The sequence below is a fragment of the Moschus berezovskii genome, chromosome 12 (assembly GCF_049115385.1).
Source record: "Moschus berezovskii isolate FMDL1 chromosome 12, NW_MosBer_1.0, whole genome shotgun sequence".
Classification (NCBI taxonomy): domain Eukaryota; kingdom Metazoa; phylum Chordata; class Mammalia; order Artiodactyla; family Moschidae; genus Moschus; species Moschus berezovskii.
Window position 1 is genome coordinate 67,679,878 of NC_142471.1, and position 24,495 is coordinate 67,704,372.

The 24,495-nt window shown below is 51.4% G+C and overlaps 1 protein-coding gene across 3 annotated transcripts; it reads left to right on the forward strand.

The window, feature by feature from the left end:
• The first annotated feature begins 221 nt into the window (after positions 1-221).
• KAZALD1 (Kazal type serine peptidase inhibitor domain 1) lies at positions 222-23,895 on the forward strand. 3 transcript variants are annotated; one of them, XM_088842522.1, is made up of 6 exons: positions 222-313; positions 732-1,294; positions 2,418-2,578; positions 2,659-2,806; positions 2,990-3,087; positions 3,951-4,943. In XM_088842522.1, exons 2-5 carry the CDS (start codon positions 784-786, stop codon positions 3,085-3,087), a joined length of 918 nt encoding a protein of 305 aa, XP_088698648.1. In that variant the 5' UTR covers positions 222-313; positions 732-783; the 3' UTR covers positions 3,951-4,943. The 3 variants fall into 3 exon arrangements, with proteins under 3 accessions (XP_088698648.1, XP_088698647.1, XP_055280812.2); XM_088842521.1 differs by lacking the exons at positions 222-313; positions 3,951-4,943 and adding an exon at positions 23,546-23,895 and having other exon boundaries at positions 750-1,294; XM_055424837.2 differs by lacking the exons at positions 222-313; positions 3,951-4,943 and having other exon boundaries at positions 750-1,294; positions 2,990-3,285.
• The last annotated feature ends 600 nt before the right edge of the window (positions 23,896-24,495 follow it).

Consider the following 24,495-nt stretch of genomic DNA (forward strand, 5'->3'; position numbering starts at 1 on the left):
GGTCCTTTCCCAGCTTGGGTGTCCGGTTACTGCTCTTCTGTTCTGTGACTTTGGCCCAGGCTAGGGGGAAGTGGCCCAGGAGGGTCCCGTGCGGCTGCATAAAATTGGCAGCTTCAGAACAAGGGGAGGGGGTGGGGTGTGCGACGTCGATGGGGCGGGGAGAGGGGGCGGAGGAGCTGATCTCCGAGTGCAAGTCAGTGGGCTCTGTCAGAGAGTCTCAAGTCGGAGCAGAGGTGGCTGACGGGTTCTTTCCACTGCCTGCTCTTTTTGGACAGGAGTCGGCTGCTCTGAGGGGCATAGTCCCGGACACTAGGTGAGCCGCTCTGGGCCCCAGGGCATCACCCCCCGCAACACGCACGCACGCGCGCGCGCACACACACACCCCTCCGCCCTACTCCCTTTCCACCTTTGCTAACAACTCCTTCTGGGACCATCCGTCCGCATCCACCTCTGGGGCAGGAAGCTTCAGAGTTGGATGGGTGGTGGTGTTGATGCCTGTGTGTGCTTGAGCTTTACCACTCCCTCCTCTCACCTCTTCCCAACCCTCAAGAACAGCCCAATCAATTACCACCCAGCATAACTGATGACCCCTTTAGGGTCACTCTGCCTCCGTGTCCAGGGTCTACTTGATTCCGAGGTAGCAGGGGAGGGGGCAGTCCTAGGGTTCAAGTTGGTAAGAGGAACAGGGAGGTTGCTTCTGACCTTCCTGACCTGGCTTTCCTTCCCGGCAGGGTGCCACTCACGCGCTGATGCCCCGAGTGCTCTCAGGGCTTCCAGCTAATCATGCCACAGCCGCCCGCCGCTGCCTTGGCGCTTCCCCTGCTGCTGCTGCTGTTATTGCTGGTGGTGCGGACGCCGCCTCCGACTGGCGCGCGGCCATCCCCAGGTCCTGATTACCTGCGGCGCGGCTGGCTGCGGCTGCTGGCGGAGGGCGAGGGCTGCGCTCCCTGCCGGCCAGAAGAGTGCGCCGCGCCGCGGGGCTGCCTGGCCGGCCGGGTGCGCGACGCGTGCGGCTGCTGTTGGGAATGCGCCAACCTCGAGGGCCAGCTCTGCGACCTGGACCCCAGCGCCCATTTCTACGGGCGCTGCGGCGAGCAGCTTGAGTGCCGGTTGGACGCAGGTGGCGACCTGAGTCGCGGAGAGGTGCCCGAGCCGTTGTGTGTCTGCCGCTCGCAGCGCCCGCTCTGCGGTTCCGACGGCCGCACCTACGCCCAGATTTGCCGCCTGCAGGAGGCGGCTCGTGCTCGGCCGGACGCCAACCTCACGGTGGCGCATCCCGGGCCCTGCGAATCGGGTACGCACGGCCCAGGGCCCCGATCCCCGGCACTTGGGGCTCTTTGTGGTGTTGCTCCCGGGTACTGGACGGCGTGTATGTCTGGCCAGCGGAGTGAAAAAGATGAGGCCAGGGAGGCCTCGAGTCCATTATGAGTTTACTCTCGGGGTTGGTCCGCGGAGGCCGCCCCTGAAGGTGGGGGTCCGGAGCTTTGTCAGCAAGCGGCGTGTGCTGGGGTGCGTCCAATATCCAGAGCCTGCTGGCAGAGACCAACCCTCTGAGAGAGCAGGCACATAGTTAACGCTTGGCCTCAACTTTGAGCGAGTGAAGGGAGACTCTCGGACTGCCCAGGCCTCCGGAACACAGGCAGGGAGACGGGTTCCTGTGAGATGCAATCAAGTTTCCTTTGAGCAGCTTCCTAAAGCCAGTGCTTAGTTAACCTAGGCTCCGAACCTCTCCTTTAGGGATCAGTGGAGGAGGGGGGCTCTCCCATCTTCTCCTCCCCCATCCCAGGGGGCTGAGGGCCATTCAAGCCTGAAGTTTTCTTTGGCTGCTTTAGTAACCTTCACTTCCTGAGCCCCTTTGAGGGGTATGGTTTGGCTGGGGCTGCTGGGAAAACAAACGCTCTGCGGGAGCTTCCCTCAACAACTCTAGGCTCTCTGCCTGCTGCCCAGATTGGTTTCAGTGTCTTTGCCTTTGCCATGTGGCTGCCCCACCTCCCCAGGGTCGGGTGGGGAAAGGGCTGCTTCTCTGGACTTTGGCAGCTGGCACCTGGTAGGAGAAGGGGAAGATGCGGGGGAGGGAGGTGCTGCTTATGAACACATTAGGTCGGGAGCCTGGAGGACAGAATGAGGACAGGGGAGCAATCAGGGACAGCCTGAGGCTGCCAAGCTGAGGTGTGGGTCTCTGTGCTTGTTCATGCAGCTTGTCTGCCTGTCCATTTCCATCTCTGCGCTCCTACCCTTGTGTGTATCTGCAACTACATTTGTATGTACTACCTGTGTGTACCTGTCGTGTTTATCCATGAGTATTTACCTCAGTATATATTGTGTTCCTTCACAAACACATTCGAAATGGTTTGTATGGGGTCCTTGCTAGGCTGGGTGTGCCATTCTATTCTCAGGCCTTCCATCTCTACCTCCAGCACCCCAGATCCTGTTGCACCCATATGACGTTTGGAATGTGACAGGGCAGGATGTGATCTTTGGCTGTGAAGTGTTTGCCTACCCCATGGCCTCCATAGAGTGGAGAAAGGACGGCTTGGACATTCAGCTGCCAGGGGATGACCCCCACATCTCGGTGCAGGTAGGGGCAGGGAGCAGAGGCCCCCCCAGGGCAGCCCAGGGTCCTCCTAGAAGAATACTGCTGACTCCTCCTGGCTCCAGTTTAGGGGTGGACCGCAGAGGTTTGAGGTGACAGGCTGGCTGCAGATCCAGGCTGTGCGTCCCAGTGATGAGGGCACCTACCGCTGCCTGGCCCGCAATGCCCTAGGGCAGGTTGAGGCCCCAGCTAGCCTGACAGTCCTCACACCAGGTAAGGGAAAGCCCTGAGCTGTGGGGGCTGGGGGAAGGTGGTGGATCAGGCCCTTGACTGTGTGTCCAGGTGTGGTGTGCAGGTGGGTACACACACAGACATGGCTTTCCCACAGGCTGGGATACGTGGGCACTGACCGTGCCTCTCTTCTGTTCTCTCCCCTTTGTCCATATGTGTTTGCAGACCAGCTGAACTCCACAGGCATCCCCCAGCTCTCATCTCTGCACCTGGCTCCTGAGGAGGAGGCTGAGAGTGAAGAGGGCGGCGAAGATTACTACTAGGTGCAGATCTGTGGCCCGTGGGGTGGGTGAGTGGGGGTAGTTTTCATTCCTGCTCTTGAAAAGATCTGGAAAGGCCGAGCAGGACCCCTTCACAGATTGATTGAATGCCTTTAGTGGGAGAGATGTGATGGTGATGGGAGAGACAAAAATTGGAGGAGGGTAAGAAGAGAGCTAGAGACTAGGGGAGGGGGGATGCAAAGGGGCCCATGCAGGAGATGCTCTGGTTAGGATAGTCTCTTGTGTGGACCAACTAGGCAAAACGTAACAGTTGCCTGCTGGTCTGTAGGCTAGGTGGGTAGGTGGGTGAGTGGGTGGCTGGCTGGCTGGCTGGGGAGGAGCAGAGCTGAGACACAGGCGTGCAAACACCAGGATCGTCCACTTCTTTTTAGCAACCCTCCCTCCAACCCTGCTCAACCAGTCTTCTGACTGCTCTTCTGCATAGATCCTGCTCTTATTTTCCTAGAGCTCAATCTTTGCCTAACCTCAGTTTCAGTTCAGTTCAGTTCAGTTGCTCAGTCATGTCCTACTCTTTGCGACCCCATGAATCACAGCACACCAGGCCTCCCTATCCATCACCAACTCCCGGAGTTCACCCAAACTCATGTCCATCGAGTTGGTGATGCCATCCAGCCATCTCATTCTCTGTCGTCCCCGTCTCCTCCCACCCCCAATCCTTCCTAGCATCAGTTTACCCTTCCTCAAAACTCACTTTCTAGAAAATTTCCCTCTCATAAATCCCAGTTCACTTACTGTTTGGTGTTTGCCATCTGCTGTCCAGGAGAGCCTGGACATAGAGCATATTTTATTTAGCTCAGTGCAGTAAGATGGGCATTTGGTCATGTCTAATTTTTCTGTCATTCTAGAAACTCCATGCGGGCAGCAACATATCTTATACCACTTTGTACTGGAGAGTGCCTAGCGCAGGACTAGGCACAGTAGGCGTACAATAAAGACTTATGAAACAAGCTGAGCCACACAGATGGTTCATACAGATTTGCACACAGAGACCACATTTCTCTAGGAGGCCTTCCAGGGTACTAGGAATCTGGCTTCCAGAAGTTGGAAGTCCTGCTCTCTAAGCACGTGCCTGCCAGATGTAGAGGAAGCTTGAGCTGCACACCCCCTCACCCTCCTCCAAGGGCAGGAAGGCTGGAGTCATCAGATTGGGAGGGAGGGTATCCTCCCAGTCTGCACTCCACTGCGGCTGATCTAGAGACAGATTGCCTGCGCCTCTGTCCCCTCCCCAGGCAGAGTGGGGAACCAGATCTGTGCGGGTAGGACCCAGTAGGAAAGCATAAATTGGATGGACGAGGGAAGAAGTTTGGTCACATGTATGAGCCGCACCCTAGGATTTCCCCACGAATCCGCCCATTTTCCGGCTGAACTCAGACAAAGTCATGTTAAGTCTGTTTTCTCATCTGCTCCAACTGACATGTCCTCTCTCTGGAGGTCCCTCACAGAGCCCTACTCTTTCGCTCCTGAAAGCTCTCTCCACCCTCTCCTTACCTAGCCCAGGGACACTGGTGAGGCGCAGTGTTTATTGACTGGTTGAAGGAGAAAATGAAAGCTTAAGTTCGAGAGGCCAAGACCCTGTGTGTGGCTGTCAAGGGCCTCCTACGCGCCTGGGCTCCGCCCGAAGCCTGGCGCCACAACGAGAGAAGTCGTGGTTGGCTCAGTGTCTGAGCTTGTCCTCTGAGGCCCAACGCAGGGAGCCCGGCCTCTTGGGAGGGGTGTGGCCCAGACCCCAACCCAAGGGCTTGGCCGCACCTCCCGTGGAACCTCATTGCCGAGTCCTAGCTAGAGTCCGGAGTTTCCTGGAGCTGTGCTCAACAGCTCGAGCGGGTTGAATGCATACTTGGGGCAAATTCTAAGTCGACAGCGAAATCAGGAATAGGGATGTGAGCGGTGTGGCGGCGATTGGGGGGAGGAGCAGGCCATTAAGAGTCTGGACCAGAAGGAGGTCTGCTCTGCGCTGGAAGAGGGGACGGGGATTTGGGTCCCCGGAATCCGCCTGGGAATCAGCCCCTGACTTGTTCTTCGCCACTACTCCTGGCCAGCTGGGCTCAAAGACGCCCCCTGGCGGGCCCATCAATCCTATTGCTCCCGCTTGGAGAGCAGAGGCTCTACTAGATCCTAGAGGGTCACACGCGTCCCCAGAACCTGTACTCCCCGATTGGATTTGCAGACTTTACAGGATGTTCAGGTGCAGCCTCCTTCTAGCTTCAGTTTTCCCCTCCGCGGCGCAGCAGATTCAGGCCCCACAGCCTTGACTAGGAGGAACCCCTGCTGCCTCCCTCGCACAACCCCCTTCCCCCGCCTCTGCTCCAGCGGACAGGCTTTAATAACGTCGCTGGGAAGTGACATGCGATTTATTATTAAAGTAATGCGGGGATGGGAAAGGTTTAATAAACGCTCTGCAATGCCGAGGATTATTCTCTGCAAATAAATGAGAGCGGGGGAAGCGTTTTAATAAATAATTTCCCGCCGCTCCCGGGGGAGAAGAGGGAAGGGAGAGGGGGAAGGGGAAGCCGAGCTGCTGCCAGAACTCCCGGCTTCGCTTCCGCACGGGTTTCCAAGCCTTTCGTCCTAGGTTGCTCACACCTGACATGTGAGGTTCCAGCAGAGCTGACTCGCAGTGGTCTAGGTCTGAGGAGGAAGAGGCTCTGTCCCCTCCTCCCCCCTCCCCCCTCCCCCCATCCCTGTGATTTTAAGTAGTTTGCCTAAGATGTGGAATGCACTTCTATCCAGCCCTCAACCAGAGGTCTGGAGTCAAGACTGGACCAGAGCAGGAAGGGTTAAATTTAGACCCGCCCCTCCCTCACGGGGGTTCTAAGTCTCAGGGCCTGGCCATGCCCCTCCCGGCTTTCTGCTGGCCCGGGCTGGGCGTCCATGCAGGATGTGGAAGTAACCTGTGGCAGGGAGTTGTGTGTACAGGTGTGTAGGTGCTACACGTGTTCAAATGACCCTGGCTCACTCTTCAGACCATTTGGGGAATAGAGCCACTGAAACCAGTTGCTGGTTGTTAGCTCGAAGGCTTCAAGGAAGTGTCCTGAGCCGAGCTGGTATGAACAGAGGGAGTCCAGGTGAAGCCCACCTCTTAGCTCTTTGGTGAACTCGTGTGTGTGTGTGTGTGTGTGCTGTGTGCTGTGTGTGTGTGTGTGTGTGTGTGTTTACGTACTCGAGGGCTGAGCAGAACTGGAGCTCCAAGGGGGAATCCACTTCTCCAACAGAAGCCTGGAGGCACGAGAAGATGAATCTGATTTCAAAGAGGGCCGAGGCTGCAGACCTTGGAGACAAGTCCTTGGCGTTGGTAGGTAGGGGACACCTGCTCGGCAAGTTCTGTGCCCGAGAGACATCTCTGGCGACACCTCTGGCAACCCGGCGCGGGTGAGGGGGAAGCAGGGTAGGGGTGGGGCGGAACGAAGGGTACAGGAAGCAGAGAAAGAGTGCCATCTGGTGGTTATTTCTGGTTGCGGCAGCCAAACCTGGGTCTAGGGTCTTGAGACAGTTAATTTGGAAAAATTTGAGTAAAAAGGTGCTTGGATTTGTGTTTATATATGTATGGTAAGGTGCACATGTATATGTGGTATATATAAGATGTCTATAATATGTTTGTAGTAGTTATGTGTGTATTTGTGTGTCTACATGCGCTGTATACATTTTATAGACACATATTTATGTACCGGCTTCCCTTGTGGCTCAGCTGGTAAAGAATCCACCTGCAGCATGGGAGACCTGGATTCGATCCCTGGGTTGGGAAGGTCCCCTGGAGGAGGGAAAGGCTACCCACTCCAGTATTCTGGCCTGGAGAATTCCACGGACTGTATAGTCCATGGGGTCGCAAAGAATCGGACATGACTGAGCGAGTTTCACTTTTATACTTTCATATGTGTGTACATCACAGTATGTTATGTATGTAGATTATATAAAGGCATATATATGTATGCAGATAACCATGTAGGTGCGTGTATGTATGTCTGTATATAAGCACTGTATATATAGATGTGCTGTTATATGTTGTTTTGTTGCTTTTTAGTTGCTAAGTCATGTCTGACTCTTTTTGTGACCCCATAGACTGTAACCTGCCAGGCTTCTCTGTCCATGGAGTTTCCTAGGAAAGAATATTGGAATGGATTGCCATTTTGTCCTCTAGAGGACCTTCCCAACCTAGGAATCAAACTCTCGTCTTCTGCATTGGCAGGCAGATTCTTTACCACTGAGCCACCTGAGAAGCCCCTTGTTATATGTATTTAGCTGTATACATACATGTATTTGCAAATACATATTCCATTAAATGCCATTCTATCACCAAATATTTATGTGCCAACACTGCTCTTGGGGCTGGAGATACACCACAAAAAAGCACGTTGTCTTTGCCCTCATGGAACTTAACATTCTGTTCTAAGAAGTGCATGTGAATTAATTACATACATGTATATTTACAGGATTGCTGTGTAGCTCTGCTTACATATATATGTGTGAGGAATAGACGGGCTTGAATACTCTGATGGGCTTGGAGATTCTCTGTTTTTTTGCTTAAACATTCAGGGCCCATTGCCTAGGACTCGTAAGTATGTAGGCAGTTGAAGGCAAAGGGAAAGAGGCTGGAGACATAGGCTGATAACCTTCTAGGATAAGTTTTGGATATTTCCTCTGAATGAATAGGTTCTTTTAAACAGGGAACAGCTATGTAAATTCACTTAGAGTGATGAAATGTCAATGAAGATCAAGTCTCACCTTTACTCAAAGCAGAGCAACTTAGGAGGAAGGGTGATGGGTTGGGGGGATGGGTGAGAATGGAGTCTGGGAGACTGGAGGTAGGAATAGGTTCTTGGAGGACGGTGGTAGGGGCATTTAGAGACTGGAAGGGATCTGATCTGGGAGGTAGTGATGGGAGCTCTGGGACTTAGTTGTAGATAATGGGGGTGGTTTGAGAACCCTTGAGGAGGGATGAGCTGGTGGACAGAGTTAGGGTCTGAGGGGAGTAATGAGGTCAGGATAAGGGATGGGCTTGGGGAAGGGTACAGAAGCAGAGGCTCTGGTGGCAGGGAAAACCAATCTTGGGGTGGAATTTGGAGGCCAGCTCTGATGGGAGTCATTCTTTCCTTTCTCCCACCCCTTCCTTTTCTATGCGGGAGCCCCTAATATTCTTCTCTAGTCCTCTCTCCTCAAGCTGGGTCCCAGACATGCTGTAGACAGAGAAGAGCTCAGGCTCCAGGACTCTGCCTGCCTTAGGTAACTCCCTGGTGGCTGAAGGAGGCAGAGCTGTCCCACGAAGCTCCATCCCAGCCCTCTGGGCCATTGCCTGCCCCGCTGCCATTACCAGCTTCCAGACTGGGCTCAGCCCAGGGGTTTCAAACAGCTGTGACCTCGAAAGGTCACAGAACATCCCCTCACCACACACACATTTCCAAGACTGAACTAGGAAAGGTGCTTCCAAATCATTTCTTCCTTCTCTCCTTTTGCTGGATGTTCTCCAGACACAGTCGAGGCCAGAAGTCTTCAGGTGCCATCCTCACTCTTGGTCTGTGGTAACTCCTCACGCCTGGCCCTTCTTCTCAGCCTCCTGTGCTGGGCTGCTTCACCCTAAGTCAGAGTTCATGTCCCTTCATTGCCTCGCCTTCCCTTCTTCAGTCCTTTTCTCCCCAGAGTTGAGCTCTTAGGTCCCCAGATTGTGACCCCAGGGATGAAGACACAGGCTGGTTCCTGGCCCGGCTTTATTTTCAGTATCTTCTCTGCCATCTGGGTAACTGAGAGCTCTCGGAAGAGGGTGAACAGTTAGGAAAATCAGTTTTGGTGACAAGTGCTACCGCACAATCAAGGTTCACCCTGTCATAATGGGCAGCACCATGGGAGGCAGGATGGACTTGAGGGTACTGAAATGGGGTCATCAGAAGTGAGGGGGTCTTCCAGGATGAGGGTCGAGGGCTCTAGGGACAATTACTTCCTGCTTCCCCTCGGTGCCCCCTTCCAAACCCCAGATCATTAGGGCAGGGCTGGAGAAGGCCCCATAGGCCTTCTGGATGCAGCTGGCTCTCACAGGGGTCCAGGTTCTAACTCTGGCTTCCCTGCTTCCTATGCCCCTCCCCTGGTACCAGAAGGGGTTAAATTCTGGGGGCAGTAGTGGGGCTCTCTAGTGGAAGTGGTCTCTGAAAGTTAATGATGATATTGTTTCTTAGCCTTTGGGCTAAGATCAAGTGAAGGGTAATTATTGGTCTTTGGAACAGAACTGGGGCTCTGTAGGCAAGGACAGGCTGGCGAGGGAACATGAGGTGTGTGGTACTGCTTTTTAAGTGCATACCCTGGGCAAGTCTCTAAGCTTCCCTTCTTCCCAGTCCTCTGCAAAATACTGATAAAATGTCCCCTATAAGTGCTGTGATGAGATTAGAGATCTTGTAAGTAATATCTGAAACACAATAAGTATTCAACAAATGGTCGATTTTACTATTACTTTTTCTGGGTGGGGGAGTTGCATGGAGAAGGGGCAAAGTACCAAGTACAGAGATCCCTGCTGAGGTGTGTGGGTAATCACAGTCCCGTGCCTGCCCATAGGAGGCCTGAGGAATTCAGTCTTAGGAGGAGGGGAAGGGCTATGACAAGGTGGGGATGGGTAGGGACTGGGCTTCCAGGGAGCTTGGCAGCCTTCACCCTCACCCCCGCCCCCTCAGGGACCCCCTGTCAGAACCCAGGGCTTTAGCTCTGTGCTTGGAGGGAGGGGCGCCCTGAAAACTCACTTCCATCCATCTCTTTTATCAGGGTTGCTGAAGGGCTGGAGCTCCAATGGGGCCTCTGATGGGGAACAGATACAGACCAGGCGGAAGCAGCCGGAACAGTGCTGAGTTGGAGCCGAGGACCAGGCCAGGGGGTCAGTGAAGACAGATAAAGCTCAGAGCAGCTGGGGACTCAGGAGACCCATGGGGAGGGGAAGCAGGGGCTGAGGGCAAGCTATGTCCTGTCCTGGGAGGAGGAGAGGTCCGGAAGCTTCTGATGAGGGCAATGTCCATCAAAGACTTCAAATGGCCAGCGGAGGCCTTTAGTGACTCTTTGGGAGGAGGGAAGGGACCCCCTGCCCTAGATGTGTCTGCAGGAAAGCCAGGGTGCCTGTCCAGGATGAGGGTCGGTCCCAGAAGAAATAGCCTGGGAACAGGGTCCAGGCCAGAGTCAGGGCTTCTGGGGGCTATCTTCCCCTTAAGGCAAAGACAGGGAAAAGGTTAGTAAGCAATCCTGTGATTTTAGTTCCTGTTTTAATTAACTTTGAAGGGCTTGGGGCCTCCCTGAACACCAGGGAAAGGAGCAGAGTAGACGTTTATTTTCCTCCTTTCCCTTTTAAAGACAATTTTATTAAATCACTTTGTTTTCATTCTGGCTCAAACATGGGGCATTTAAATGGAAAAGTAATTATTTTACCTTGTTTGCTTATGGTGAGAGGAGAGTCAGGAAAGGGAGGGATGCCGATAAGAGGAAGAGGTTGGCAGCCTCGGGCTGGCGCACATATGCGTGCGCACACAAATACCCAACAGACAGGTCCACACAATCAGGTTCACACTCACAGCAGCCTTAATCACCACACGAAGCCTCTCACACTGACACACATTGTACCCACAGAAAGACATACCTTGCCCACATACCCTCCCAGATGTAGGCACCTCAGTACTTGCAAGCTTGGCGCATCCACCCTCCTGAAGATAAACTTCTTTAGCACCTCCGTAGCTATAGGCGGATGCTCTCTGTCCTACAGGAACACTCCCGACACATCAGGCTCACAGCACAGGCCCCCTCACACCTCACAGGCACCCCCACATACCCCTTACAAGCATCAGGGGGTATGCACACATGTGCACACACCCACCCCCAACATATTTAGACCTTTCCAAGACCATTGAGTTGTATCATCATCAGTACGTACAGATTGAGACACACAATTCTCCTCAAACACACAAGCCCGGGATTTCCCTGGTGGCCTAGTCCTGCCAGCCTTGTGAGGCCAAAGCAAACAAACAGAAATCAAAGGGCACCTGGCAGTGGGTGAGGTGGGATGCTGTCATGAGGAAAGAGGGCCCCCAAATCGACCTACCCGCTAGGCGACTCCGTGCCCGTTTCTCTGTGCCTGTAACATTCTTGGACCGGTCTCTCCATCTCTCCTGACCTTGATTCAGCAGCCTCTGGGACACTAGCCCTGCCTCTCACCCGTTCCCCACCCCAGGCATGCGAGAAGGCCAACAGTTCTCGGGCTCAGCTGCCCTGGCCAGGACCGGGCTCTAACTCGGGCTTCCCCACCTCCTGCCTCCCTCCCCCACTGTGTGGACTGGCCGGCGTCAGACGGGTTAAAACTTGGGTAGCGCACCCCCCTCCACTCCCACCCCTGGCTGATACTTCGAGGGCCGGGTTTGGGGAGGGAGCCGTACCTGTACTTTGTCTTCATCTGTCACCGCTTCTGACAGTCAGATACATCTTGTGGGGGGGTGTGGGGGGCGGGGGAGCAATAATTAACCTCTGCCGCCTCATACCCAATCGCGGCTGCCTGCCTGCCTGCCTGGCCGGTGGACATGACTGCAGGGTCTGCAGAGTGGAGAAAGGTGGGGCGGGGAGGAGAGGCAGGGGGCGAAGGGAGAGCAGGGAGAAGCTGGAGAAGCGCACTGAGAGGAGGGACCCTGGTGTTTTTATTGCCCTGCCAGCCTCTTTTCTGCACCCTTCTCTCCCCTCTCTTCCTGGGGAACTGCGGGAAGTTGGGAGAAGTGATCAGAGAGAGGGGAGAGGGAGAAAGCCACGTGCAGGCACCTCTTCCCGCTGCGGGGTTCAGGACCCTCTTGAAGGTCTGGGGGCTGATTTGGGAGCGCCGTGGTGGGGGGGGGAGTCCTTCATACCCTAGTGGTGTACAGGGACAAGGCGGAGGAAGAGAGTTGGGGGGTGTAGGGTGCGGAGGATGCCGTGCTGGTTTTTCTCATTTGTGGCAGGTGACTCATGCTTGTGTTAAGGACGAATTATTCTTCCAATCAGTGATCAGGGATCAGTCTCATAGGGGCTACCGTTGAAAAGGACTCCAGATTTGGAGTGGAGGATAGAGGATGCTTCTAAAAAGTCAAGTAAGGCTGTGGGGGTGGGGGGATGGGGGTGGTTGGACTCAGCTTGTACAGGAAGAAGACAAATTTGGGCTGGGTCCTTGGATGGAGCAGGTGGGACCAGCCAGACTACCAAGCGCTGGGGTTTGTCCAGGGAGTAGAGAGGAGACAGGAAGGAAAGGTGTTGTTGTCACTGCTGGACTCCTGGGGGTGGGGTGCAGAAGGAAAGGGCCCTGCTTGTCCCCTGGGCAGCCTGAAGGCCAAGAGATTCTAGCTTTCTCTATCTCTTCAAGAAGGTGTTACTCAGATCTGTCATCTGCAGTGTCTGAGAAACAGGACCTTTGCTCTAAGGTCCCTGATTGAGTCGTGGGCACAGTGCTGTTCATGAGTCAGGATCCCTGGTTCTCACCCTGGTTCTGCCACTAGCTAGCGGTGTGACAGAAGATAAGTCATTTAACCTCTCTGGACCTCAGCTTTCTCATTTATAAAGTGGCGGGGGTGGGGGGTTGAGGTGGGTATTGACGAGAGAAACTCTATAGACATTGTCAGGACTCATGTCCGTAATCTAGTAAGATCTGAGGAAACTTAGCAGGCTCAGCTGTGCCCCCACCGCCCCTCACACGTGCTGTGGACCCCTCCCACACTGGAGCAGCACAGACACAGCCCCAGAGTGCATCTCTTTCACACACACACACACACACACAGCCTCCTTGCCCCTTGTACTGTGCATCCCTGGACTTCCAATCATCTATGAAATGTGCTGTGGTTGGGAAGGAGCCCAGGGCCAGGGCACCCCAACAGAAAAGCTGACTCTATACATTTCTGTTAAAAGAAAAACAGAAATGCCTTTGCAGAGAGTGGGGAGTGGAGCACTGGAGGCAGAAAGCTAGCTCCAGAAAGGACTTGCAAGTGGGGAGAAGGATTGTTGGGAGAGGGAAGAGAGCCCTGGAGAGGTGAGGAGAGATAAAGAAGCAGAAGCCTCGGCTCAGCTGCAGGGGACTCACGCTGAGAGTGTGGAGTGAGACGCTGACAGCCCTGTCAGGAAATCACCTCAAAGCTCCCACACCCTGGCCTGCCAGGCTCCATCTCCCCAGGGGAGGGACCCCAGGGAGTCACGCTGCTGTCTGTCCCCTTGATTCCCCTCCCCTCCCCCTAAACACACAGCCCTGCTCCAAGAGAATTCATTTCTGGCTATTATTTTCTTCACCTGAAGAAATGCTGTGCATTTTGACAGCACCAGGGGAGAGGAGAGAAGCAGGAAGAAGTCAAGACTGCCTGGGTTGGGGTCACCTAGGATGGCTCTGTGTGACCCAGAACAATGTGGTGCTTAGGATGGAGCTGGTCTCCTAGGCAAGTGTGGCATTTAAGAAAGAAATGGACTTTTCTGTAATAGTATGGAGTCCAGAGCGGCAGTGGGTCACCCGGGACCCATTAGGAACCCTGGAACAAATCCAGACTCTTGCATAGGCTCAGCCCTGGTGAAGGAGAGGCTTGGAGTTTGGAGAGAATGGTTCAAGCAGCCTTGTTTGTGGAGTGGAGAGTCTATCTCAGCCTTGGAAGTCAGAAATGAGTTCCAGTCATTTGGGGACTATTCTGGGACTTCTTCTCTAGCCCTGCCTCCTTTCTCCCAGCTCCCCTTCTGTGGGAATAGGTCTCAAATTCCAGCCCCAACCCCCACTTCCCCCACTCATCACCTTCATAACTCCCTAGTCTGTTTTTCAAGAATTCTTTTTATTGTTCTTTACTTTTAAAATATAGTACATGAATATATGCTTATGAAAATTTCAAACAATCCAGAAATGTGTAGACAAGAAGCAAAAGCCCCTCTTTCCTCCTTCCCACTAATTCTACTCTCTTCTCCATAAGTTACTGGGGTTAACAATATGGTATGTATTCTTCTAGGTCTTTTACATATTCACTACACACAAGCACACACAAATTAGATTTTAAAACAATTATTGTATTCGTTTATGTCATACTACTATTTTACTATTTGCTCATTTCACTTTAAAAATGTCAGACATATTAGCCAGTTCAGCATATAAAGATATATCTCGATCCATCTAGGTATATTTCACATAGTACTCCATAATAGATTAAACCAATTCCTTAGTGCTTGGCTTTTATGCTGTTTTGAAGTTTTTGTTCTTACCAACAGTGCCACAGTAAACTTCCATAAACCTATGTCATTTTGCACAAGAATGAGCATATCTGAGATTCAGATTTCTTAAAGTGGCACTGTCGGGTCAAGAGATATGTAGTGTTATGTATATCTAACCCTGACTTTCTCTTTGAAGCTTGAAACCCACATTTCCAAGCAAGAGTCCACAGATGCTTGAAAGACAGGCCTGCTGAGTATTTAGAGGTGAATGTCTCCCAGCACTTCAAATGCAGAAAGTCCAATCCCAAGTTCCTGATCCCCTCCTCTTCCATCCTGCTCCCTGCCTCCCAGCCTCCTTGCTTTGGTCAGCATCACCCTACACATGCTATTGCCCAAGCCTCACACCTTGGATCATCTTTACCACGGTGTCTCTGTGTCCATATTTGCCCAGAATTGTCCAGTATGTGTGTACTGCCCTGGTAAAATGATTGATAGTACCTCTTTGCACTCAAAACTGTTCTGGATTGGGCAATAAATTAAATCACCACTCTATTCCTCTTTGGGCTTCCCTTGTGGCTCAGCTGGTAAAGAATCTGCCTGCAATGTGGGAAACCTGGGTTCAATCCCTGGGTTGGGAAGATCCCCTGGAGAAGGGAAAGGCTACCCACTCCAGTATTCTGGCCTGGAAAAGTCCATGGACTCTATAGTCCATGGGGTCTCAAAGAGTCGGACACGACTTTCACTTTCATTCCTCTTTATCTCTGATTCCTATTCAATCCATCACCAACTCCCACAAAGTCTCCCTTCATTTTTCTTTCTGTTGCATGGCTCTGGATCCCATCATCAGGCTTGAATAAAAACAGCCTCCTAACTAGCTTCCCCACTTCATCTCTCCTCCCTTCAACCTGTCCTTTCACTCCATTGACCATCATGTCTTTAGGCCACTTCCTGTATCACAGAACTCTCTTGCTTCCCATTGCCTAAAAGACTGAGTCCACTCAAGGTCCATCATCACACTATAGTCCACCAGAACCGGTATCTCCCATCTCCATAGGTCAGGAATCTGTATCACCTTAGCTGGAGGAGGAGCAGGAGTCAGGCACTGGAAAAACTGTTCCATATCCCCACAAAATGATGAAAAGAAAGACTCCTTGTGGTCGGGATGAAGCCTGGAAGGTGACTTGGTGTCTCTCTGAATTCAGATCTGGGGTTGTCCAAAGAGGGAAGCCCTCTTGGGCATTCTGTTTCTTCCTGCTCACCTGCTTTGTTCCCTTGTGCCTCAAAAACTCCAGCCAGTTTCTTCTCTGTCTCTTGTTCCGGGGCTGGAGTCTTCAGGGACATCTTTTCATGTTTGGCTCTTATCCAGCTGCCACCTGCTCACTGCACTCCATGCCACCTCTGAGCAGTGTCATATGTGATCAGAGATCATGGGAACTTGCAGTCCTTGAGTGAGAGTGAGGGTGGTGATGTATATATGTAGTGTTGTTAACACACCCTCGAGCCACTTTAAACCCCACCCTGGGGAGAGGACTCTCAGGAACTTTCAGGGCACGCCGGTTGGAACTCCCTACTATGTTAACTCCCTCCCACCTGAGCCTTTGGGATAAACCTCTCGAGTGCTTAACCAAACTTTAGGGCACCTGCAGCCTCCCCACTCCCTTTCCTGGCATCTCTCCCCTCACTCAGATGTTGCCAAATGAATGGCGAGCTTGGATGGGTCCTGGTGGCTGAACTCCAAGCAGAGGGGGAGGCATCCTGGCCCCCTGCCAGCATTCCGTCCGCAGTAATTTGGCAGGAAAGTACCAGCTGCATATATCTGCACATCTGTTTATGCCTCTGGCTTGTTATTTATTCTCTGCCTTTCATGGGCAGCAGAGCCAGAGCACACCTCAACTCTTCCCAAGTTAGATTAACCAAGAAAGAAGGCTGGGACACTCAGTCACGACAATTGCTGATGTTCATTGAAGGGTATGCCTTCTCCGGCAGCTGCTGCCACTTTTCGTAGAGACACAGAGGAGAGGAGCAGAGAGGAAGGGAGGAGGAGGGAAAGGATGGAAGGAGAAGAGAGGGGAAAGCTGTGGAGTTAGAGCCTTAGTCATGGTGGAGTACTTAAATCAGGTGGGCTGATTCCTGACTGCACTGGGGAGAGGGAGAGTTGGCCATTCTTTCAAACACAATCTCTGCTCTTCCTTCCTGCTAGACACCAGACTTCAGCATGTGTGTGGCTGAGAGTCAATCATGGGGATAAGGTCTTTAATAGAGGTTAGGTAGGATGGTCTTCTTTGAGGTACTTAAATAACTCTTCTTGAGGGATTTCTGGGGCACAGGCCTGGTGGTGACCACAAGCCAGACTCTGTCCCTGGGATTAATAAGAAGGAGTGAGAAGAGGAGGAGGAGGAGAAGGACAAATAAGAGAAAGGGGAGGAGAAGGAGAAGGAAAGAAAATGTTAAAGAATGGAGAAACATGATTGGCAGAGACGAAAGAGGAGTGGAGGGACCTGGAACTTTGGAGATCCTTGAAATGGCTGGGGTGCTATCCTTGGTCCTGACCAACAAAGGACCCAGGAATTGCCCAGTCTCAGTCCTGGATGGGGCTCCAAACTCCCTACACTTTCTTTTGAAGGCAACTGGATAATTCTGGAGTAAGGACAAAGAGCTTGAGCCTCATGTGGTGGTGAGAACTGAATCCATAGGTCTGACTTCTCCCTCTCTAACCCCTTCTCCCTCTCCTGCCTTTACCCAAAACAACTCCCCGGGCAGTCAGTGCTCCTTGCAGGGGACAGATCGATGTGGGTTCAGAGAATCCTGAGCAGGGTTAATGGGTAAGGGGGCAGGCACCTGAACCCATGGCATAAGTGGGGGAAAGTGGGTGTGCTCTGGGGGAAGGGAGTGCTGGCCTGGTCAGATTAAAAGCAACTAGACCTTTCAAAGCTCTAGACAGACACTTTGCTTTCACTTTCTTTCCTGCTCCTTTGCAGAACTCAAAGACCAACATCATTCCCAACCCCCTCTCAAAAATTATATGTAACGAGCTGTTGATAATCAGGCCTTGCACAGATGGGGGTTTAATCAGTTGGAGTCTAAACACACGGGCATTCCAACCTAATCCAATTCCCATCAGTTCATTAGGGGAAATATTCATCACCCAGAGATTACAGTGGGGCCAAAACTGTGAAAGGATTCTAAAGAGCTGTCAGTGGAGCAGTAACCGAACCAGCCAAGACAGGAGGCCAGGTTGTGTGGAGGGTGCCTGTCAACCCCTGACTGTGTTCTGAGATCCCTGGTCCTTACCAGACTATGTCATAGTTTTTTTTTTTTAAGAATCACTGTTTATTAACCTTGGAGCCAGAATCTGGAGGGGAAAATAGAAGAGAAATGTCAACTTCCCTTGGGAGTCCCTATTTAGAGGGGAGATACATGGTCCCCTGTGTCTAGGGAACCTCCAGTCTGATGGGAGGGACATGGCTCCCACCCCTGTGGACTGCTTTCTGAGCTCTCTGAAGAGTGCTAACTTGTAAGTGATCACGCATTTTTGTCCTAAAATCTCTAGCAAGAGGTAAGAAATTGCTACCTCATGAAGGCACAGGTAGGAAGACAACTTCTACCAGTTCCTGCAACAAATCAGAAACAGAAGTTGGGAATATGAGGCAGGGTACAGACTCCAGACCAAGGGACACCATTACTTTTCTTCTGTCATGAGGGGCTGGGCAGAGTGAAACAAGGGAGAAGGGATAAGGGTCTTCTCCAAGGTTGACTTCTCCCAAATAGGTAAGACCTTCACTGATATTAATGGATCTTCACCTCCTGTATTGAGAATCTTGAGCATTTCCCTGTAGTTCCTGCCCACATCCCCATGTGAAGTTTGGGAAGCATGTTTGTTTACCACCTCTGGCTTTCCTGATGCCACCCTCTGACTACCATTTTTCTCTCATTCTCCCTGGTGGTAGTGGAGGAGGTCTGACTTAGGTGGTTCACACTCATCCCAGGGTATTTCTGACACAAGGGCAAGGCATTTACAGGGCTAGACTTTGGTCTCAAAGCCTGTAGCGCTTCCTACCACCGTTAGTCCTAGATACAGTCCTGTGGGCAGACGAAATCTGGTCCTCTGCAAAGTCCGTCTCCTCGGCCTGGGTCCTCTGCCTTCCTGCTCACCTGGCCCAGAACAGAAGTACAGGAGAGGGAGAATGTGGGGCATAAGGCCAGCCCTCTTCTAGGGACAAGGAAGAGCTTCTTTGAGGAAGTACACTGAAGCTGAGACCTGAAGGGAAGAGGGAGGTGCCCAAGTGTGGAGAGGGTAAAGATTCTCACCCTTGTTGGTCCCTTCTGCTCCTTTCACCTCTTATTTCCCAGTCTCCAGAAGTCACCCTCCCTTACTCACACTGTCCAGCATCCAGCTTTGGAGGTGAACTCTCAACTCTGGGACCACCAGGACACTATCCTCCAGGGATTCAGTTGAAAGATTTCAGACCTGGAGGAGGAGGACTCAGAGGCAGTGGAGTCTAGATGTTTCTCAAAAAGAATGTCTAGAGCCTCAAAGACACATAGGTGCTACCACTATCAGACTCATGTGCTTAGGAAGGAATCAGACAGCATCAGGAATCTGGGACAAAGGGCCTGGAGCTGAGGTAGAGAATAAGACTCAGATAAGACACGAAAACTCAGCTTAACCACAGTGATAACTGTGAGTTATGAAGTGAGGGATCCATGAATATCTTCTCAATTGTGCACAGGTATAAGCTAACTGAGACTTAGGACCTCGGGCCAGGTCCATGGGGGTCCAGCTTTAAACCTTGTTTTCTCATTTAATGGCTATCACATCTTTGGTCAGCCACTGTTTTGTGTCTTATTCCAGTTTCCCAACCTCTGAAAAGGGGTGTATCACTCAGGTTGAGGATGGATTGTCTGGTGTGATTATGGGGGTTGACATCCTGGGTTCTTATTGCTCTGACTCTTTCCTTAGGAGGTAGCCTGAGAGGGGCAAGCCCGAAATCTGTAGGTCAGACAATCAGGAAGGAAAGATCAGGAACAAGTTGGACGCCCCCACCCCAACCTGAGCACTGACAAGTCTGTTGTCCCCAGACAGTAGGGAAGGGAAGATATAGTGATTGTCCAGAGAGCAGATGTCAGCCCAGCTGCTGTTTGCAGTCTCCTCCATCAAGAATTGTTCAGTCCCTCCTAAGGGCTCACCTGATTATGTCAGGCCCACAAAGGATCTCTCTAGTTTAAAGGCAACTGCTTAGGGACTTTAATTACATCTTCACAATGCCTTTTCAGCAGGACCTAGATTACTCTTTGGTTGGATAACTGGGGGAAGGTGTGTGTTCGCTACCAAATGACAGCAGCCTTCCATTCTCATAGCCTAGCTGAGACATCAAAAATCCATCACACAGTGAAAATGATTTTTGTGAAGATTAACTTTTAGGTACTCTTTGGGAAAGTCCCCAATATCTAGGAATCTCAGTATAGGTTAGTCAAACCCACCTAACAAGAATTTATACACCGAGGAGCTGGGGTTCCTCTTCGTAAGCAAAGGGAAGCTAAAGAGGTTCTGTCCTTAGTTGTTCTTGGTCAGAAGGAAGGGCAGCTCTTTAAGGTCATGGGGTTTGTGGATGTGGTGCAGGGTGGAAAGATGTCAATATCAACAAGCACTCTAGGGGTGCCCTGCCCTGGCTGTTTGGGCCACCAGAGCTAGAGTCACAGCAGCAGGTGATGGGAACATTCTCAGTGACCAGTGGGGCTTCAGCAGGTAATTACCCGGCAGAAGCGAGGAACTGACAGGGTAATTATTAGCTTCTAATTGCAGGGCAAACCCAGGCCGAGATCCTCCTCTCCAAAGCAGAGGGCATTACTATTTGCATAGCAATTAATTACTTTGGGAGCTACGGAATTTAATTACCCACTAGTCCATGGGAGCCAATAATTAAATTACTCTCAGAAACAGAGTATTTATTTCCCAGTTAGGCTGAGCAGGTAGCTTCTACCTTGGGGAGTGAGCCTGGGTGGTGACCCCTGAACCAATGGTTGGCCCTTGGCCTGAGAAGACATGAGTGGCAAGCTCAGTGTCCCAAGGAGGGAGTGTCCACGCTACAAGGAAGACAGATATCTGACACTCACAGAAGCAAGCCCTTGCAGAACACTCAGACACATGGCATGCTCAGACCCAGGGCTGGCGGTTAGACGTGGGGTAGCCCATGGAGCTAGGCACACTTGCCCACATAGAATCACAAGCACAGTAAAGATCAGTGCCAAGAGACCATATAGGGCATTCGGAGCTCATTTTGCCATAACTGTTCAGCCTAACTTGTGTCAAAATATGGAGTTCCCGGGGTGGCTCAGGGGTAAAAAACCCACCTGCCAATATAGGACCCGTAGGATTCGAGTTCGATCCCTGGGTCGGGAAGATACCCTGAAAGAGGAAATACAACCCACTCTAGTGTCCTTGTCTGGAAAATCCAATGGACAGAGGAGCCTGGCAGGCTACAATCCATGGGGTCATGAAGAGTCAGACATGACTGAGTGATTGAGCAGGCACGCAAGTGTCAAAATATTTTTTAGTACCATGTATTTTGGTCAACAGAATATTTGGGTTCTGAGCCCATCCTAGTTTGAGCATTCTTTGTCATTGCCTTTCTTTGGGATTGGAATGAAGACTGACCTTCTCCAGTCCTGTGGCCACTGCTGAGTTTTCCAAATTTGCTGGCATATTGAATGCAGCACTTTCACAGCATCATCTTTCAGGATTTGAAATAGCTCAACTGGAATTCCATCACCTCCACTAGCTTTGTTCATAGTGATGCTTTCTAAGGCCCACTTGACTTCACATTCCAAGATGTCTGGCTCTAGGTGAGTGATCACGCCATCGTGATTATCTTGGTCATGAAGATCTTTTTTGTACAGTTCTTCTGTGTATTCTTGCCACCTCTTCTTAATATCTTCTACTTCTGTTAGGTCCACACCATTTCTGTCCTTTATCGAAACCATCTTTGCATGAAATGTTCCCTTGGTGTCTCTAATTTTCTTGAAGAGATCTCTTGTTTTTCCTATTCTGTTGTTTTCCTCTATTTCTTTGCATTGATCACTGAGGAAGGCTTTCTTATCTCTCCTTGCTATTCTTTGGAACTCTGCATTCAGATGCTTATATCTTTCCTTTTCTCCTTTGCTTTTCGCTTCTCTTCTTTTTACGGCTACTTGTAAAGCCTCTTCAGACAGCCATTTTGCTTTTTTGCATTTCTTTTCCATGGGGATGGTCTTGGTCCCTGTCTCCTGTACAATGTCATGAAGCTCCGTACATAGTTCATCAGGCACTCTATCTATCAGATCTAGTCCCTTAAATCTATTTCTCACTTCCATTGTATAATCATAAGGGATTTGATTTAGGTCATATCTGAATGGTCTAGTGGTTTTAGAAAAGGCAGAGGCACCAGAGATCAAATTGTCAACATCTGCTGGATCATAGAGAAAGCAAGAGAGTTCCAGAAAAACATCTATTTCTGCTTCATTGACTATACCAAAGCCTTTGACTGTGTGGATCACAATAAACTGTGGAAAATTCTGAAAGAGATGGGAATACCAGATTACCTGACCTGCCTCTTGAGAAACCTGTATGCAGGTCAGTAAGCTACAGTTAGAACTAGCCATGGAACAACAGACTGGTTCCAAATAGGAAAAGGAGTACGTCAAGGTTGTATATTGTCACCCTGCTTATTTAACTTATATGCAGAGTACATCATGAGGAATGCTGGGCTGGAAGAAGCACAAGCTGGAATCAAGATCGCCAGGAGAAACATCAATAACCTCAGATATGCGGATGACACCACCCTTATGGCAGAAAGTGAAGAGGAACTCAAAAGCCTCTTGATGAAAGTGAAAGAGGAGAGTGAAAAGGTTGGCTTGAAGCTCAACATTCAGAAAACAAAGATCATGGCATCTGGTCCCATCACTTCATGGCAAATAGATGGAAAAACAGTGGAAACAGTGTCAGACTTTATTTTTTTGGATTCCAAAATCACTATGGATGCTGATTGCAGCCATGAAATTAAAAGACACTTACTCCTTGGAAGGAAAATTATGACCAACCTAGATGGTATACTAAAAAGCAGGGACATTACTTTGCCAACCAAGGTCCGTCTAGTCAAGGCTACGGTTTTTCCCGTGGTCATGTATGGATGTGAGAGTTGGACTGTGAAGAAAGCTGATCGCCGAAGAATTGATGCTTTTGAACTGTGGTGCTGGAGAAGACTCTTGAGAGTCCCTTGGACTGCAAGGAGATCCAACCAGTCCATTCTAAAGGAGATCGATCCTGGGTGTTCATTGGAAGGACTGATGCTAAAGCTGAAACTCCAATACTTTGGCCACTTCATGCGAAGAGTGGACTCACTGGAAAAGACTCTGATGCTGGGAAGGATTGGGGGTGGGAGGAGAAGGGGACAACAGAGAATGAGATGGCTGGATGGCATCACTGACTCAATGGACATGAGTTTGAGTGAACTCCGGGACTTGGTGACGGACAAGAAGGCCTGGCGTGCTGTGATTCATGGGGTCGCAAAGAGTCGGTCACGACTGAGCGACTGAACTGAACCGAGCCCATCCTGGAGTCTCTTTTTCTCCCTGGTTCTTATCATGGATAGGGTTGGGTTGGTAGAGGCTCAGTACAGAGAGGGGCTTAGGGAGGGGCTGTGGAGTGGCTGTTTTGAACACTGTTTGATAATAATTAGTGAAAGTTTAATGTACCTGCGTCAAAATGGCCATGTTGAAGTGTCATATACTTCAACAAGAAGAGATCCTTCAGTAGAAAGGGGCCCCTTGGAGCAGAGCTGTGCCACAGCCAGCCTTCTCCCTCTTCAGAGAAAGCAAGGCAGGGGCTGGGGCATGGAGGTAAGAAGTTGCTGAGAGTAGGAAGCCCCTGAGAAACCGAGAGGTTGGGTAGTGCTGGCCTCCCAGCCCCCACCACTCTCCCCTAGGTCCTCCCCCACCACTCTCACTGCTCCCCACCAGCTGCCTGGGGGGTCGGCAACTGCCAGGTAGTTGAGGTAGTATGGCTTTCTCCTCCACTCTCTCTTCAGAGTGTGGGGTGGTATCTGGCTCCAGCACCAAGGATTCTAGAGTTAGAATCCAGCCCAGTGTTGGTGGGCCAGTCCTTGGGGCTGGCAAACGAGGGGTCTTTGGACATGTCCCACTCTGAGGGAGGGATGGAAGAAATAGCGCTCACTTTCCTTGCTCTTCCCTCCCTTCATCTTGGGCAGATCAAGTGGATCCTGGTTATTCTGTTCTCTTAGCTTCCTCCCTCCCTTTCCTCCAGGTGACATTAAGGAGCCCTGATGTGTGCAGATCTGGAGTCAGGCCACCTCCCAGCCCTGTTGCCTTTGGAGTTCCCAGCTGATAAGAGCTGCCAGCTCCCCAGCCCTTGGAATTCTCTCCCAAAGCCTAGAGTTGAGCCCCTGCCCTCGCCCCTCCAGGCTCACCTCAGGCCTCCCTAGGTGGGACCCCATAGGCTCTTCTAATGAAGTTCTCTCTGACTGTTCGAGGCACCCACCATCCGAGGAAGGAGCGGCCGGCCCTCAGCCCAGGCTTCTGACAGCAGCAATCCATCTCCATCACAGTAATGGCGTCCCCATTAATCGGCCATAAACTAATAAAGCAAGCACTTTCCACCCCTCACCCCCCCCCCAACTTCATTAAGTCTTTAGTACATTAATATGTCTTACTTAGTGTCAGCTAAGCCTCTTTCTTCATTTGGGGTGGAGCATGGTGGGGTGGGCGCATTGCCCAGTGGGTGGGTGAACATGACCCCTCCCCTGGCCGGGGTAGAGGGGCTGCTGACTCAGGGCCACCCACTCCCGTCTCCCTCCTCCACCACTGCCCCCTCCAGGGGCCTGAGAGGCAGAGGGGGAAGCAAAAGCAGGAGAACAGGAAACGGCAGAGAAGCGGAAGAAAGAGAAGGGGAGGCTGGAAGGAAGGAGGAGATGGGATGGGGGAGGAGCTGTACACCTCCAAATTAAATTTGTGATTCAGGCATCAGATGGGCCGACAGCCAGAGATTAATTCGACTGATCGAGTTATAAAGAGCGAGAGGCCTGAGTAATCAATCTTGCAGCTGTCAGGCCGACAGGCAGGAGTATTAACCTGGCTAGACGACACATACTGAGGACTTTTTCATTTCATTCACCCCAACCATGTCCCTGACCACCTCTGGCCCGTCTCTCCAAATAATAATAATTGTGACTGTTAACGATGACAGAGACAGGTTGT